The sequence below is a fragment of the Strongylocentrotus purpuratus genome, unplaced genomic scaffold, assembly GCF_000002235.5.
Source record: "Strongylocentrotus purpuratus isolate Spur 01 unplaced genomic scaffold, Spur_5.0 spur5_scaffold_12, whole genome shotgun sequence".
In the NCBI taxonomy this organism is placed as follows: domain Eukaryota; kingdom Metazoa; phylum Echinodermata; class Echinoidea; order Camarodonta; family Strongylocentrotidae; genus Strongylocentrotus; species Strongylocentrotus purpuratus.
This window is the reverse complement of record NW_022145597.1, coordinates 29927807-29942223: the sequence shown is the minus strand read 5'-3', so window position 1 is coordinate 29942223 and position 14417 is coordinate 29927807. Positions and strand designations below refer to the sequence as shown.

General features: G+C 39.3%; 1 protein-coding gene across 1 annotated transcript; it reads left to right on the top strand.

Annotated features, from left to right (window-relative positions):
- Positions 1–384: 384 nt before the first annotated feature.
- LOC115922768 (multidrug resistance-associated protein 4-like) lies at positions 385–14215 on the top strand. Its single transcript, XM_030982368.1, has 7 exons — positions 385–532; positions 2704–2895; positions 3455–3610; positions 4404–4493; positions 5682–5854; positions 6308–6413; positions 10424–14215. The coding sequence occupies exons 1-7, from the start codon at positions 482–484 to the stop codon at positions 10631–10633; spliced, it is 978 nt and encodes a 325-aa protein (XP_030838228.1). The 5' UTR covers positions 385–481; the 3' UTR covers positions 10634–14215.
- The last annotated feature ends 202 nt before the right edge of the window (positions 14216–14417 follow it).

Here is a 14417-nt window from a genome sequence, read left to right as displayed (position 1 = left end):
TTTCGGTTCCCTCTCCTCAAATTGATTTTAACACTCATGCGTGAAATATGAATCATAATAAGTTGCATCAAATGAAGAGGAGGATTTCAAATTTCCAAATATGTGTCATTTATTAAATATAAATGTGATTAAGTTATGATAAAACATTGATAATTCTCGGTTTCGTTTTTTCTGGGACGCACTGTATAGAAGGAGCAAGTAGCCATAAGTAGTACAGTGGGGCTTTAAGTTATTTGTCTTCATGTCTTACATATATTTTTATTTTCTCAGGGGGGATTCTTGTATTTTTAGGGAAATAGCCAGAGAATTCTTTTTTATGCCAATTGTATTTTTGTGTGTGTCCATGACTTATAAATTGAATGGAGTGTTTATCATATTGTATAATGCACATATACTAATATATTCTCTTCTTATCTCTTTTGTAGTATTAGAGTTGAACTCATCTCTGGTTGGTTTATCATTGACCTACTCTCTTCAGCTGATGGATGATTTCCAGTGGGGCGTTATACAGAGTGCTGAGGTAGAAAATTCGGTAAGCTTTAAAGCTAGACAAAGACCAGTTATGGTCATGTGATTGCATTGTGAAAGAAACGTTGTGGAATCGATTAGAAAGGTTGATCATCTAGCATATAAGTACCGGTATTGGGTGTTACTGCAAGGTTCTGGAATCATCAAAATGATAAGAAATTTGGCCCAGTCTTGGTAGAGTTACAAGCACTGTACACATAAAGATGTATATGGGACTACACAACACGTGCACGATATCTATCAGGTCCAAATATATCAATCAGTAGGCAGTTTCTCTGCAAAATTTGTATCATCACGTAATTAGTCAAAACATATTCTTTCACATGTTTGGTAATAAGAGCTTCCATTTCATTGTTTGAGAGGGGGGCGTTTCCAAAACTAATCTTTACCTTTAAATCTCCTTTCATCTTTAACATCCGTTGGTAACTTTTTGATCTTAATACTCACCTCTTTCTCAACCCTGCCCTTAAATCACAATACATGTAAGTGTAGCATCCTCCCATAGAACATGTACATGTAAGTGGCACGTGTACTCTACCTTAAGATATTAATTGCATCCTTTGTTTTGTGCTTTAGTTTATGTGATGATGATTTATAAAATGAATAGTTCATGTTATGAAGCTCGTGCATGAGCGATAACATGTATGCACTGCACTCAGTTAAGCCACAATGAGCCAGGATATTGAACTTGACAAGTCTAATTGTTTTATTATCCAATTGTGACTTAACCTGCATGCAGTGCATATATTCACAAATGCTTTGTAAAAGTGACTTACAAATATTTGTATATTATTCATTTTATGCACCCAGTACATTCCATGAATAGACAGGTGGGAGTTTTCTTTTCTAAGGGGGAGTCAAATTCTATGCTACTAAAATTGAAACCCAAAGCTGTACTTAAGATTGGACTATAGTTAGATAATGGAAGAAGGCAGGTTGAAGTTTTCCTTCTGTTTTATATGACTTATACCCCATTCACAGTGGTTTTGAAATTTGTAGCGGCGTTGTAGCGGAGCGGCGACACCGCCATAACACCGCTACAAATGCATTCACAGTAGAAAAGTTATCCCGCTGCAGCAGCGGGATAAATATCATGTACCCATTCACGCTGCAGCGGGTGATTTTTATTACCTCCGTAACAAACACGTGTATGCATGGCTCATGACCCGCGAGTGACCCCGATATGACCGGAAATACTTCAGCGCGGGGTTTTCGATTGCTTGAAATTGCGCGCAAAAGGTAAACATGTCAAGTTGCTTTTTGTATCCTCGATCATATTACTTTTTAAAAAAACTAGCATTTTTATTGCTTCCAGTCAGAATATTTTAATTTTTTGAAGTGTGAAATATTTTTATTTGGATAATTATAATATCTACATAATAATAAAATCAATTTGAATCCACTGGTTACTTTATTTCTATTTCACTTTGTGTTCCCCATTGCTGGAGAAAAGAGGTCAGTGATAGGTAAGTAAACAAATCACACGTGTTTGTCGCGGTGTTATAGCGGAGAGCCTTCACACTGAGTAAACACCGCGACAGCAGCGGGACTGTCCCGCTGCTGTAGCTAGGCGAACCTAGCGATAGTTTGTCGCGGCGTTATCGCGAGGCGGTGTTATCCCGTTTATAACGGGTCCGAGCCTTCACACTGAAGACAACACCGCGACAGCAGCGGGACAGTCCCGCTGCTGTCGCGGTGTTTGAGGCCACTGTGAATGGGGTACTAGTCTCACTTCTGAATTTTATTGAATGACATATGTAGTAGACTATACAAACCCATGTGTCAATGTTTAAATCTCTTTCTCTCAGGTGACCTGAAGAGAGCGGGTCATAGAATATTCCAGCCTGAAGCCTGAAGCCCCTATCGAGAAGAAGAATCTACCGGATTGTCATTATTTTCATAGATCATATTATTCATAGACATATGCTTTCCTTATTTCATCAATGCTTAGTTCTGTCTCTTGCTCAGATGTCCTTGATGGCGGTGTTATAGAACCCTCCTCCTGGCTGAACCTAATTTCCTCTGGAAAATGAGAAAGAACCAGAATGCCATGATTTTTATAGAATAAATCATTCAGAGACAGAATTTCTTTACTTCAGAGAGGCATTATGTATACATTCAAAGTCTATCATTTATCAATGTTTGACTCTCTGTCCCTCTCTCTCTCTCTCTCAGATGACCTCAACAGAGAGGGTTATAGAATACTCGCAGCTGAAGCCAGAAGCTTCTCTAGAGAAGGAGAACGAACCTGATGCTGATTGGCCGAAGCATGGCATCATCACGTTTGAAGACGTCTCGGTCTCCTACAGCGACGATGGACCTCTAGTCCTCAAGAACCTCAGATGCTCTATACGAGCAGAGGAGAAGGTCAGTAAATCAAAAAACCTTAGAAAGGCCTTGTTCACATTTGATGCTGTAAACCACCTGGATAAACCACAGCAGAAAAATTGAAACCATTTTTGTCAAGTAAATAAATGGCAAGTAATAACAAAGCCCTTGAGTGAACTCACTTGTCTGTGTGATACGGAAATGTGAAGCAATAAACCCTTTGTCTATGTTTATTATCCTTGCTTTACTTTTGGAGTTAGACAGGTATTATCTTAACAACGATGACCATGATTCTGGGTTTAAGATGGTGTTATACGGTAGTGCACATCAAACGCCTAATGACAATTATTCTTGGTGTATATGCGGTGTTAGATTAATATCAATCTTACACCTAATTGTTTATGTTTGGTGTTAGGTTGGTATTGTCGACAGGACGGGAGCAGGTAAAAGTTCTCTCTATAACTATTAATTTTGGTTATGTTGGTATATAAATCAACTGACAACGTAACACCAATGACTATAATTCTTGGTGTACATTTATGTCCAGGGTTATGCTTGTATTTTTCCAACCGTTATTTTGGTGTATATTTGGCAATAGGTTGGTATCGTCGGTAGGACAGGAGCAGGTAAAAGTTCTCTGATGGCTGCCCTCATGAGGTTGACGGAGCCCAGGGGAATCCTAAAGATCGACGGTGTCACCATCACAGAAATCGGTCTCCATGCCTTGAGGAAACGCATATCATTTATACCCCAGGTGAGACTGTGTTGAGAGATTCTCGGTTTAAGAAGGAAAGATCAATATATAGTTGAAATTATGATTCATTAATATGTTGGCTCAGTAAGTAAAGCTTCTGCTTGTTGACTGAAAACCAACCAAGGCAGATGACTGAAGCCTGCGTGATGTTGACGTGCCCCTTCCATGTTTCAAAGATGCAGACTGGGTTACAGTGGTAAACACTCTGTCCCTCAGTTAGGATGTTAAATGGAGGCCTCGTGTAGAGGAGAGTCACCACCTGTGCATGTTAAGAACCCACTGCACTATTTGTGTAAGAGTAGGGGAAACCCCGGTGTAATTGATGGGTCACCTGCACACCCCCAATGAGTTATACTGGGAGGAGAGACCCGAGGGTCACAGTGATTCAGTTCGCTTTTCCCCTCCCAGGCACAGGTGATGCCAAATACTTGATAATAATAACATAATTTAAATTAAAAAAACCAGAGTTGTTGATAATGCATAGCACCTTTGGTGCTAGTTCCAAAGTAAGAGCGTCAAGTACATGTAGCCAAATGCAAATGTTGGTATTAGTTTCTTGTACAGAATGACATTTTCTTTCTTACTTTTTGTACAGTCTATTATACATTCAGTTTTATTTACTCTTTCTTTTAAAAGAGACAAATCATCATTTCATTCAGAGCTACTTAGAATTATTATGTCTACATTACTTTGATATACACATGTACACGTAACAGCACTGGGAATCACTGTATATGTGAAGAAATTTTCAAGGTCATTGCCACGGAAACCATGTCCTCTTAATGTTTCTTAGGATCCTGTGTTATTTAGTGGAACCCTCAGGAAGAACCTAGACCCATTCAACCATCACACAGATGAGGATATGTGGAATGCACTGGAAGAGGTAGGATGAAGAGCTTGCAACATTTTATTATTTCTTTATTTATTGTTACCATACACAAGTTGGTTTTCCAGTACAGATGGATTACAAGGAAACACATGACAATTGTGGATATAAAAAAGTAGCATTTGCACAATAAAAATACATAAGATTTGTGTGGTACATGATTGTATGAGAGCCAATTTCAAATTACAAGTACAGTCAAACTTGTCTATTGAGACCTGCCAAGGAAAACAGAGGAAGTGGTCACTGTAGACAGGTGGCTTTTCTAGACAAGTTCTACAACACACATTTCTCTCTCTCTCTCTCTCTCTCTCTCGGGAGACAAATACATGACTACCGGTACTACATGTTCTCAACATACATGTACATGACTATCATAGAGATTTCCAATGGCCACTGAGATAGGTTTGATGCAGGCCTTAAATTTCAATATTTTTAGGGCACATTCCTGTATTACAGCACAAATAGGAAGAATTGGAAAGGGCACAAAAAATCTCCAAGGCCAATAAGAGGGGCATTGAGGCCAATCAAAAGGGCATCCACGACCATGGTCTTGGTGGCCTTGGATTAATTTAAGCCCTGTTGATGGTATACAAATAGAACAAATAGTTAACTTGTTGGTCATGTGTGATATTGGCAACCCCCGCCCCCCCCCCCCCCTCTACTCACTGTGACCAACTGTCCCCTCATAGAGTTATGAGAAGATCACACTCAGTTGGATTAGATGTCCTAAGGGGCTACAATATACATATCGTCGCCTGGCTGACAGAAGGGCATAAGCTTGAATTTCAGGTAAAAAATGAAGCATTAAGCAGAAGGGCGTTAGCCCTAAATTGCCTCAAACTTTTATAAAACTTACTTATTTCCAAAAAAAAAATGTGGCCGTGTTCTACTATAACATTTCTATTAGTGTTTTAAGTTTTAAACCAATTTTCGGGACGGAAAGTAGTTTAATTATAAAACAAAACTTTAAATGCAAATAATTAACGCCCTTCTGCCAGCCGGCGGACGATATGTTTAGGAGTACTCGTCCTTGAGGGTATTTTTTTTTTAGGGGGGGGGGGAGGGTGGAGGGTTGTCATCATGCAGACCTTAGTGTTGATTTTCCATCCAATTTCCTAATTATTTCATTTTATTCTATCTCAATTATATCATTTTGTTAACCCGGCCTTGTGATGAATTGTCCAGGTCCAGCTCAAGCCTGTCGTGGAAGAAAACTCAGAGAAACTGGAGATGGCAATGTCCGAGGGAGGGACAAACTTCAGCGTCGGACAGAGGCAGCTGGTCTGCCTAGCGAGGGCGGTATTACATCAGAATAAGATCCTCATTGTAGACGAAGCCACGGCTAATGTAGACCCTAGGTGAATATACAATGCAAAGACAATATGTTTTTTCGTGCACATGTAATAATAATAATAACAATAAATATGTCTTTTTTTCCAGGAAGCCTCGTCACAATTTGTTCTCCCTGAGGGCCCTGCAATCTTATTATTACTCCGGCTTTAGCCCTGCTACCATGAGAAAGCAATCAAGCATTCAAGAAATTTCTTCCTGCCAGCTACCCATTTATTACACCTGGGTGGAGTGTGGCAAGCCTTTTAGATTCAGCAGAACAATTTGTTTGGAAAACTTCCCTCACAGGGGGTATTTCTTGAGGTCTTTGGGCGGTAATTGCATTTTGTATGATCTGCGGGTTGTAAAAAACACAATAGGTTTTTGACTGATCTGTATATCACAACTGTAATAGTTTGAATACCTGAATAGTCCCCCTTGGTAACACTGAATTATATGTCTTGAATGTGTTTTCTTTACAGGACTGACCAGTTGGTTCAACTGACCATTAGGAAGAAGTTCAGGCAGTGTACAGTGCTGACCATTGCCCATAGACTCAATACCATCATGGATAGTGACCGTGTCTTGGTGAGTATTGTATTCTGCTCCAGACCAACCCCAGACCGACAACAGACTGACCCCCAAAATTACATTACCCCTTTGGCACAAAATAAGTCGATTTCGGAGTCAGTTTGCAACAAAAACACTCCCAGCATTTTTTCATCAGTGGCTTCCATACATGGTCCAAGGTAAAACAGAACTTGAAAACTTAACTTATTGTCTGAACAAAAGGAAATAATACTCTGAAATCCATACCAATCTTACAGCCTTTTCACACAGGGGTAAAATTCATCATATCTAGAGCTGATTAGTTTAAAGTTGTTTAACTAACAGCTTTAACCCTACATTAACTGGGGGGGGGGGGGGGGGGGGTAAATTTGACCCCCCCCTGTGATATTCCAAATGGTCTAAAAATATATGTAGTGAAAAAGAATGCTTAAATATGAATAATGTATGATTTATTGGCAAAAATGTGAATTTTATTACCTTATTTGCATAAATTACCATAAATATGCAAATGAGTGGTTTTTTCAAAAAATTGAAATTGCCATAGTATTCTATACACTTTACTTGACATGTACGCAAATTTTCGCAGCGATCGGCAGTGAAACGGCCAAGATATTAGTAAATATTAGTAAAAACCTGGTCTGAAATAGCCCAGTTAAGATAATGTTAAGGTAAATTTTCCCTTTGTGAACGTCGTTTATACAATGTTCGGACAGATACGAAGCTGCGACCTATTCGCCGGTCAGAGCAGGCTGCAGATACGCAGAGAGAGCAAGATATTTTGTATCTGAACGGATATACGTCCTTAACTGGGCGGAGCTAAGACCGGGCACTGCTCTTAAATGTGCAATGGCCCTACTGAGCGTTTAAAGAGCAGTGAATCTCAAACGACCGCACCGAAATTGTCTGTGTGTAAATGATGTATCTAAAGCTGTTTAGTTTAAAGCTCTTTAATCTAATCAGCTTTAACGAATTTTACACCTGTGTGAAAAGGCTGTTATTTTGAACTGGAGGTACCAGCTACCTCCCCCTCTGCAATCTTCTTTTGCTCCTGAAGATCTTTGTAGGTTGCTGGTTTGGATGCAGATAAAAACAGACAGTAAAGCTTTGTACTGTCTGAACTGAGTGCTTCCACAACTCGTTGAGGTCTCGTCTTTGGCTTTATAATAGAGTCAATTTTCTTCTCTTTAGTTTTCCTTGCTTTTCCTTCTCCAGTTGCATTGATCTGTCTGTTTTCTCTTTGTACCTTGCACAGATTTAGATGAAGATGCTTCCTTGTTGGAATCAACTCTGGATGTCTGTCTGTCTTTCTGTTTTCTCTTTGTACCTTGCACAGATTTAGATGGAGGTCTTTCCCTTCGATGATTTAGAGGGTTAACATGTAGCTGGATTACTTTTCTTTACTGAAACACTGCCCTTGGTGGTACCACTGCTCACTTTTTTCTCAATTCAATTCAATAAGGGTTTATTCAACATGACGTTCTTGCAGCCGTAGCTGAATTGCAGGTCATTTACAAGGTAAAATACATCATGATGATTAAAATACAGCATTATACATGTAAACATCAAATACACGACATATAAGAGGATAAATATACTACATGTACCAGTAGATACATTCATACATACTGGTAATAGGCAGCATCATTAAACATAAAATATACAAAATGCATGAAGCTTACTTTTGCAGCCACAAGTTTTCCAGCTCCTACATGTATCCCTGCTTTCCTTGCACCTTTCACTTTAGACTTATTTGTGGATGCAACTGTCAAGGCTACTACTGGTGGATTCTTCATGAAAAACAATATAGGAGGTTGAGCCGGTTTGCTTTTCATGACAGCAGTTTCCTTGGTAACACAAGATTCAAGATAATTTATTGTCTGATTTAAACAATACAGAAATTTGTCCTCCACTGGTGAGTGACATACATATATACAAGCAACATAAACAATATATACATACATTCAAGGATACAAGAGGGTACAAACAATAATAATAATAACAATAATAGCAAGAACATAACTGTAAATTTGAAAACTGGCATTAAAAATTAAATCTTGAATGCACAGAATGCAGTGTTAACCTTCTTAGAACTAATAAGTGTAGATACTCCTTTCTTTAGGTCTTCCTTCTTGGATGTGATAGAGGATCTGAATGTGGTTGATGCATCTGACAGATAGAGACGTAACTCCTGCATTGTTCTTTTTTCCTGATATGATAGGTTAAGTTGATTTGGCTTTTTTGGGCAGGTGCTGATGATGAAGATGCCCTTCTCTTTCTCTGGATTTTTGTCTGTGCAGTTCCAGATACTTCCTTCTAGAAGAATGCCACCAATGCAGGCCACTGTTGAAGAAGTCGATTGATGCACAAGTCTAAGGAAAGCCACCGTGTGCTATCACATGCTTTATGATGTCTGTACCTCTACATCATGAAAATATTGAAATTCTTTCAATGTTGACTTCCTCTTGCTGCTATTCCTCAAGGTAGAAGTGAACATCCACTAGCAGCTCTTCAATGTCCACTGGCAGTGATTTTGCAGCCTTTTCAGCTGCAATGTTCATCAAATGGCATGCACAACCAACCATGTAGATGTCTTCATGTGCTTGTTTCAGATGATATGCTACATGTAACCCAGACTTTGTACCTTGCATGACATTTGTATTGTCAGCATCAAATGACAAACAGCTCCAGCTGATACCTCTTTTGGATAGTTCCAGATTAGTGCTGTAGCCGAACAGCCAAACCGAATGGAAGTTCGCCGAACATGGCACTTCCAAACCGAACCGAACCGAACCGAACCGAACCGAACACAAAGGCCTGGTTCGGATGTTCGGCAGAAAATTTTTAATGTTTTCGCAAGCTAATAAACTTGTCATTTTGTACGTAATCTTCATGTCATGATTGCTCATTTTATATTTACTTTTTTCCCATTTTCCGCCTTTGTGATTTATGCCTATCCAGTTGTGGGAGCGACTTCACTGGCGCCATTTAAATCCCAAATCCTGACCTCTGCTGCGTCGCGATCGCAAGCCATAAACAATATGCGTGATCTAGGCGCTGATCAAAACAAGTTCAGCTCAAACCCATTCAGACAAATTTTACAATATAAATAATGAAATAAATATATATTATAGTATGGTATTTATTTAGGAAAAATAGGGATTTTATATTTTTCCTATTGAAAATAAACACTTATAAAAAACAGTTATCGACGAGCCTGAGTTGCTATTCAAGATGGCAGCTTTCATGACTCTAATATCAGACAACAACCGTCTCGGAAAATCTTTTAAAAATATTATTTATTGACAAATTGAAAACATGATTCTTTTAAAATTGAAAATAAAACACGATTCAAGACGGAAATACAGATGTAAGTAGTACTTTTCTTCACAAATAATTACGTTTAGAGCAGTTTTTCTAATGTGAAAATCATGCTTGTCGGAAGCAGTGTTTTTCATCAGGAGTGGGCAGAAGTCCTACGTGCTGGTCGGGCCCGGCCGGCCGGCCTGCCCAGTGCCGACTGCCGTGGCTATAATGCTGATTGCTATAATATTACCGAACCCCGAACCGAACCAAGTTCGGTTAAAAATTGCCGAACTCTGCCGAACCGAACCGAACATGAACATAGCGTCTGACTTACAGCACTATTCCAGATCCAGATCCAGTCTTTCAAAAATCTTGGCTGCAGTAGACTGTTTAATCTCGACCATAGACATCAATGTGGTATAGACACGCCTGAGGGATTCAGCGAAATATTTCACAACCAGAGGGTACAGTTTGTAGTCTTCAATGTGAGTGCTCCCATCTGTAGCAAGACTGTGGGGATTACTCTTTATCACATCTATGATCCCACCCTCTGCATTTCTGCCTGAAGGTCAAACAAGGGACCTTGTCCTAGTTTGACCACAGCGATAATAATAATAAATAATAATAATAATAACAACAACAACAACAACAACAGCTAGAGGCAAGTTATGCTCTATTAAAAAATCTGTCATGTACTCCGCTTTATTTGTCTTTTTCGATTTTAGGTGCTGGACCAGGGTCGTATCATAGAGTTTGATGAACCCTATGTCCTCCTCAAGGATGAAAAGAGCCTATTTGGATCCATGGTGGTGGAGACAGGAAAGTCTGAGGCTGCCAAGCTCCTTGCAGTGGCCAGGGCAGGGTACTACGAGAGGAACCCCTCCAACCCGTATGACTTTGACATCGACGGTGACCTGAATGAGAGCTCTGCATGAAAGGGTCAAAGGACAGGAGGTCACAAAGTCATCACAAAGGTCATGAGGTCATTAAAGCTTTAAGTATTGGAGAAATGAGATGGGGGTGTCTGATGTCGCACGTGTTTATTGACCTGGAATTGACTGGACGGATATTGACCTTATTCATGATAAATATGAATGAGAAATTACTTTCCGTAATGAAGATATGATCATGAGTTGATTTTTAGAAAATTTCACAAAATGGCGCCTGGATGACATCACGATAATCTGATGAACTTGAAAATGTTTTGGATACGTCTTATAACAAGGACCTATGACTGTGCCAAAATTGAAAGAAATTGACCTTACCGATTTTGAGTAATCATCAGCACAAAAAGTGCGGAGAAATAAAAAAAAGAAAGAAAGAAAGAAAATTCTGACAAAATCAATAGGTAGTCTGTCTATGACAGAGCACCTCATTTTACCTAAAGAGTGCCTTGATGATATATGTTCCCTTTTTCATTTAAATTAAGACAGCTAAAAGTACTTAACTTAATTGAAGAAAAGTTGCAATACCAATAATGGAAGTGAATTTTTACACGTTATATATCGCATTTAATGTACCAATGTTTGTTTTTGTATTTCTGTTCTTGTAAAATATGTCTGAGTGTTATATCTTAATATTATGTTTGCAAAACAACAATGATCCGTGTCAAATGTACGTAAGGCAAATATTATGATTGAAATGTAATGGTGTAATGATGAACAGATTTCGCGTTTGGACAAAGTGTTTGCAAAATTAGATGAATTTGGGTTGAAAGTGAAAGGTAAAAAATGTTTTCTATTTCAAGATAGGATTCATTACTTGGGGCATGTAGTAGATGCTAGTGGCATTCGAGTGGATTAGAGCAAAATTGTCAAAATTCAAAATTGGCCTATCCCTCAAAATGCTGATCAGTTACGTTCATTTTTAGGATTAGCTGGATATTATAGACATTTTGTTAATAATTTTGCTAAGATAGCTGTACCATTGTTTCAGTTAATTCCCCCTTTAGTAAAAGGAAAGAAGGGAAAACTACCTAAGTTTGAGTGGAATGCTCTAATGAACGATTCATGTAATTTGCTCAAAAAAAATTGATTCAGGCACCAGTTTTGAGTTATCCGGATTTTTCAAAAAGTTTTGTTTTAGAAGTTGATGCTTCCCTGAAAGGTTTAGGGGCTTGCTTATCACAAGTAGGGGAGGATGGAAGGCGTCATCCCATAGCATATGCTAGTAGGCAATTAAAAGAAACAGAAAAGAAATACCCAGATTTAAGTTCATTTAAATTAGAGTTGTTAGCATTAAAGTGGGCAGTAGTGGACAAGTTTAGAGATCACTTATTAGGAGTCCCATTTGTAATATTTACGGATAACAATCCGGGGCTACCGAGATACGTTGGGTAGCCCAGTTGGCACCTTTTAATTTTGGATTAAGTTTAGATCAAGTGTTAAGAATAGGTGTGCTGATGCCCTTAGTCGGTACCCAGAGTATCCAATTGTCAATCATGATGATATTACAAAAGAAGTTTTGCATTCATCTATTTTTAGAATTCAGCAGGATCGTGTAGAACCACTCACACCCCCTTCCAACCCTCCTAGTTTATTTCCTTCTCTAGGTAACATTAAGTTAGGGCTAATGCAGAGGGAGGACTCTGTGCTTGGTTGTATTTAGGCGCGTGTGGAGTATCGTTGGAAACCTGGGGAATACTAGGCTCCATCCGCATCCGAATCACCAAGAGTGAAACAACTCCTTAAGCAGTGGTCCTGTATAGACGTAGAAGACAATTTATTAGTTTGACATATCTCAGATCCTATTTTGGGAAAGATTACCCAAATACTATTACCCGATTGTTTGCATGAAGAAGTTCTGGTAAAAGCCCATTCAGTTTGGGGGCATCAAAGAAGAGAGAGAACTTATGCGTTATTACGTCGAAAAGTTTTTTGGTCGGGAATGTCGAGGGATGTAGCTAAACACGTCGCTCGATGTAAACATTGTTGCATCACAAAAGAGAGATAACCCAAATTAAGAACACCCCTTAGACATCTTTTGGCATTTAGTCCATTGGAAGTAGTCGCGATAGATTTTGTTAAAATAGATAAAGGTAAAGGTGGTTTTGAGGATGTTTTAGTTATAACGGATGTGTATTCTAAGTTTACTCAGGCAGTGCCTTGTAAAGATCAGAAGGCCACCACTGCAGCCAAAGTATTACAGGAGCATTGGTTTTTTAAGTTTGGTATCCCAAATAGGATTCATAGTGATCAAGGTAGGAATTTTGAATCTTTGATTATTGCAGAGTTATGCAAGTTGTATGGTATAAGGAAGTCCCATACTACCCCCTATCATCCGCAAGGTAATGCTCAAGCAGAGCGATTTAACTGTACACTTTTCGGGTTAATTAAGTCCTTGAGTGTCCAAGACAGGCACAAATGGCCAGAATTATTGCCACATTTGGTTTTTGTATATAACACCACCCCTCATACTTCTACACGGGCTACTCCATATTCACTAATGTTTGGGAGGCCTGCTAGCATTCCTTTAGATTTTTTATTAGGTAAAAATTTAATTGATTGGGATCAACACTTTGTGGAGACTCAAGCGGAGTTTTATTTCCGAGCTAAGAGCATAGTAGAAGATAATGTTAAGACTGTAGCTAAGCGTAATAAGAAGTGTTATGATAGAGGCATACATGTACCTCCTATTCAACCAAGTGTTGGTTCTGTAGTATACCTTAAGCAATGTGCTTTTCCAGGTCGTCATAAAGTTAAGGATACTTATATGAAAGATCCTTTTGTTGTAGTTTGGATTAATGAACATGAAGATGTATTTAGGATTCGCCCAATGCATGGCGGTCCTGCCAGAATGGTGCATCATACTTTATTAAGGATGTCACCCTTTGGTGATGAACCAGATGTTCATGTTCGTAGTGAGGATACAAGTAGTTCCGAAGAGGAATATGAGGTCAGGTTAAAGTTTCCTAATATACAACAAGCCAGAAGTGGGGTAACTATTACTAGGGACGCTCCTCCTCCTCACTGTTCGGCGCGTGCCACACAAGGCAAACGTTCAAATCCATATGGTCTACCCAAATCGGTTAGATAATGTAATTCAAATTTTTTTTCTGTTATTGGAAAAAAATGTTTGATGTTATAATTCCTTCTTTGACTATACATCTGGTCACTTGTTTTGGATAAGCATTTTTTTTAGAGGCTGGGCGCTCCTAACGATGTTTTTTTTACTATTTTCATGAAATACCTGTTATTTGGTCATAGTTTTGTGAGACGTCTCACAGGTAGAGTGCATGGCACTTTGCGAGTCCCAATAGATCAGGGCATTTGAGGGTCGAGTGTTTTGGCCAGGGAGGATTATCCTTCGACAGGATACATTCCAGACGAGAATATTATCTCAATTACATCCAGTCCTCACTGATGTCCAGATGTACTTATCTTGGACATGGGGACCAATGATTTGTTTTGCTCTGTGGGAGTTCTTGGAGGAGTTGGGTCGCCGGGGGGTAAAGCCCTTGGTGACCGTTATCCTCCCGGTGCTCCCACGGACAAATGTGTTCCGGGGTAGCCGTGTATCCCTGGAGGAGTACAACCAACGAGTTTGTTTATTCAACAAGTTGGGGGAGGGTGAGGTGTTCCGTCGGGACTGTGTCTGGGTGTGGCCTCATAGAGGCCTACAAGCACCCATGCAGATACAGTCTTGACGGAGTGCATCTGAACTCTCTGGGGATGCACGGTTATGCCCGGACGGTCAAACTGGCTTGTAAATTTTTCAATC

What these genes read in the sequence shown, in the direction of transcription:
- LOC115922768 (XM_030982368.1), top strand. Translation starts at nt 482, where the DNA reads ATGGATGATTTCCAGTGGGGCGTTATACAGAGTGCTGAGGTAGAAAAT. An exon ending in CTATACGAGCAGAGGAGAAG is followed by an intron (nt 2,896 to 3,454) that starts GTCAGTAAATCA and finishes ATTTGGCAATAG; the next exon opens with GTTGGTATCGTCGGTAGGAC. An exon ending in GCATATCATTTATACCCCAG is followed by an intron (nt 3,611 to 4,403) that starts GTGAGACTGTGT and finishes AATGTTTCTTAG; the next exon opens with GATCCTGTGTTATTTAGTGG.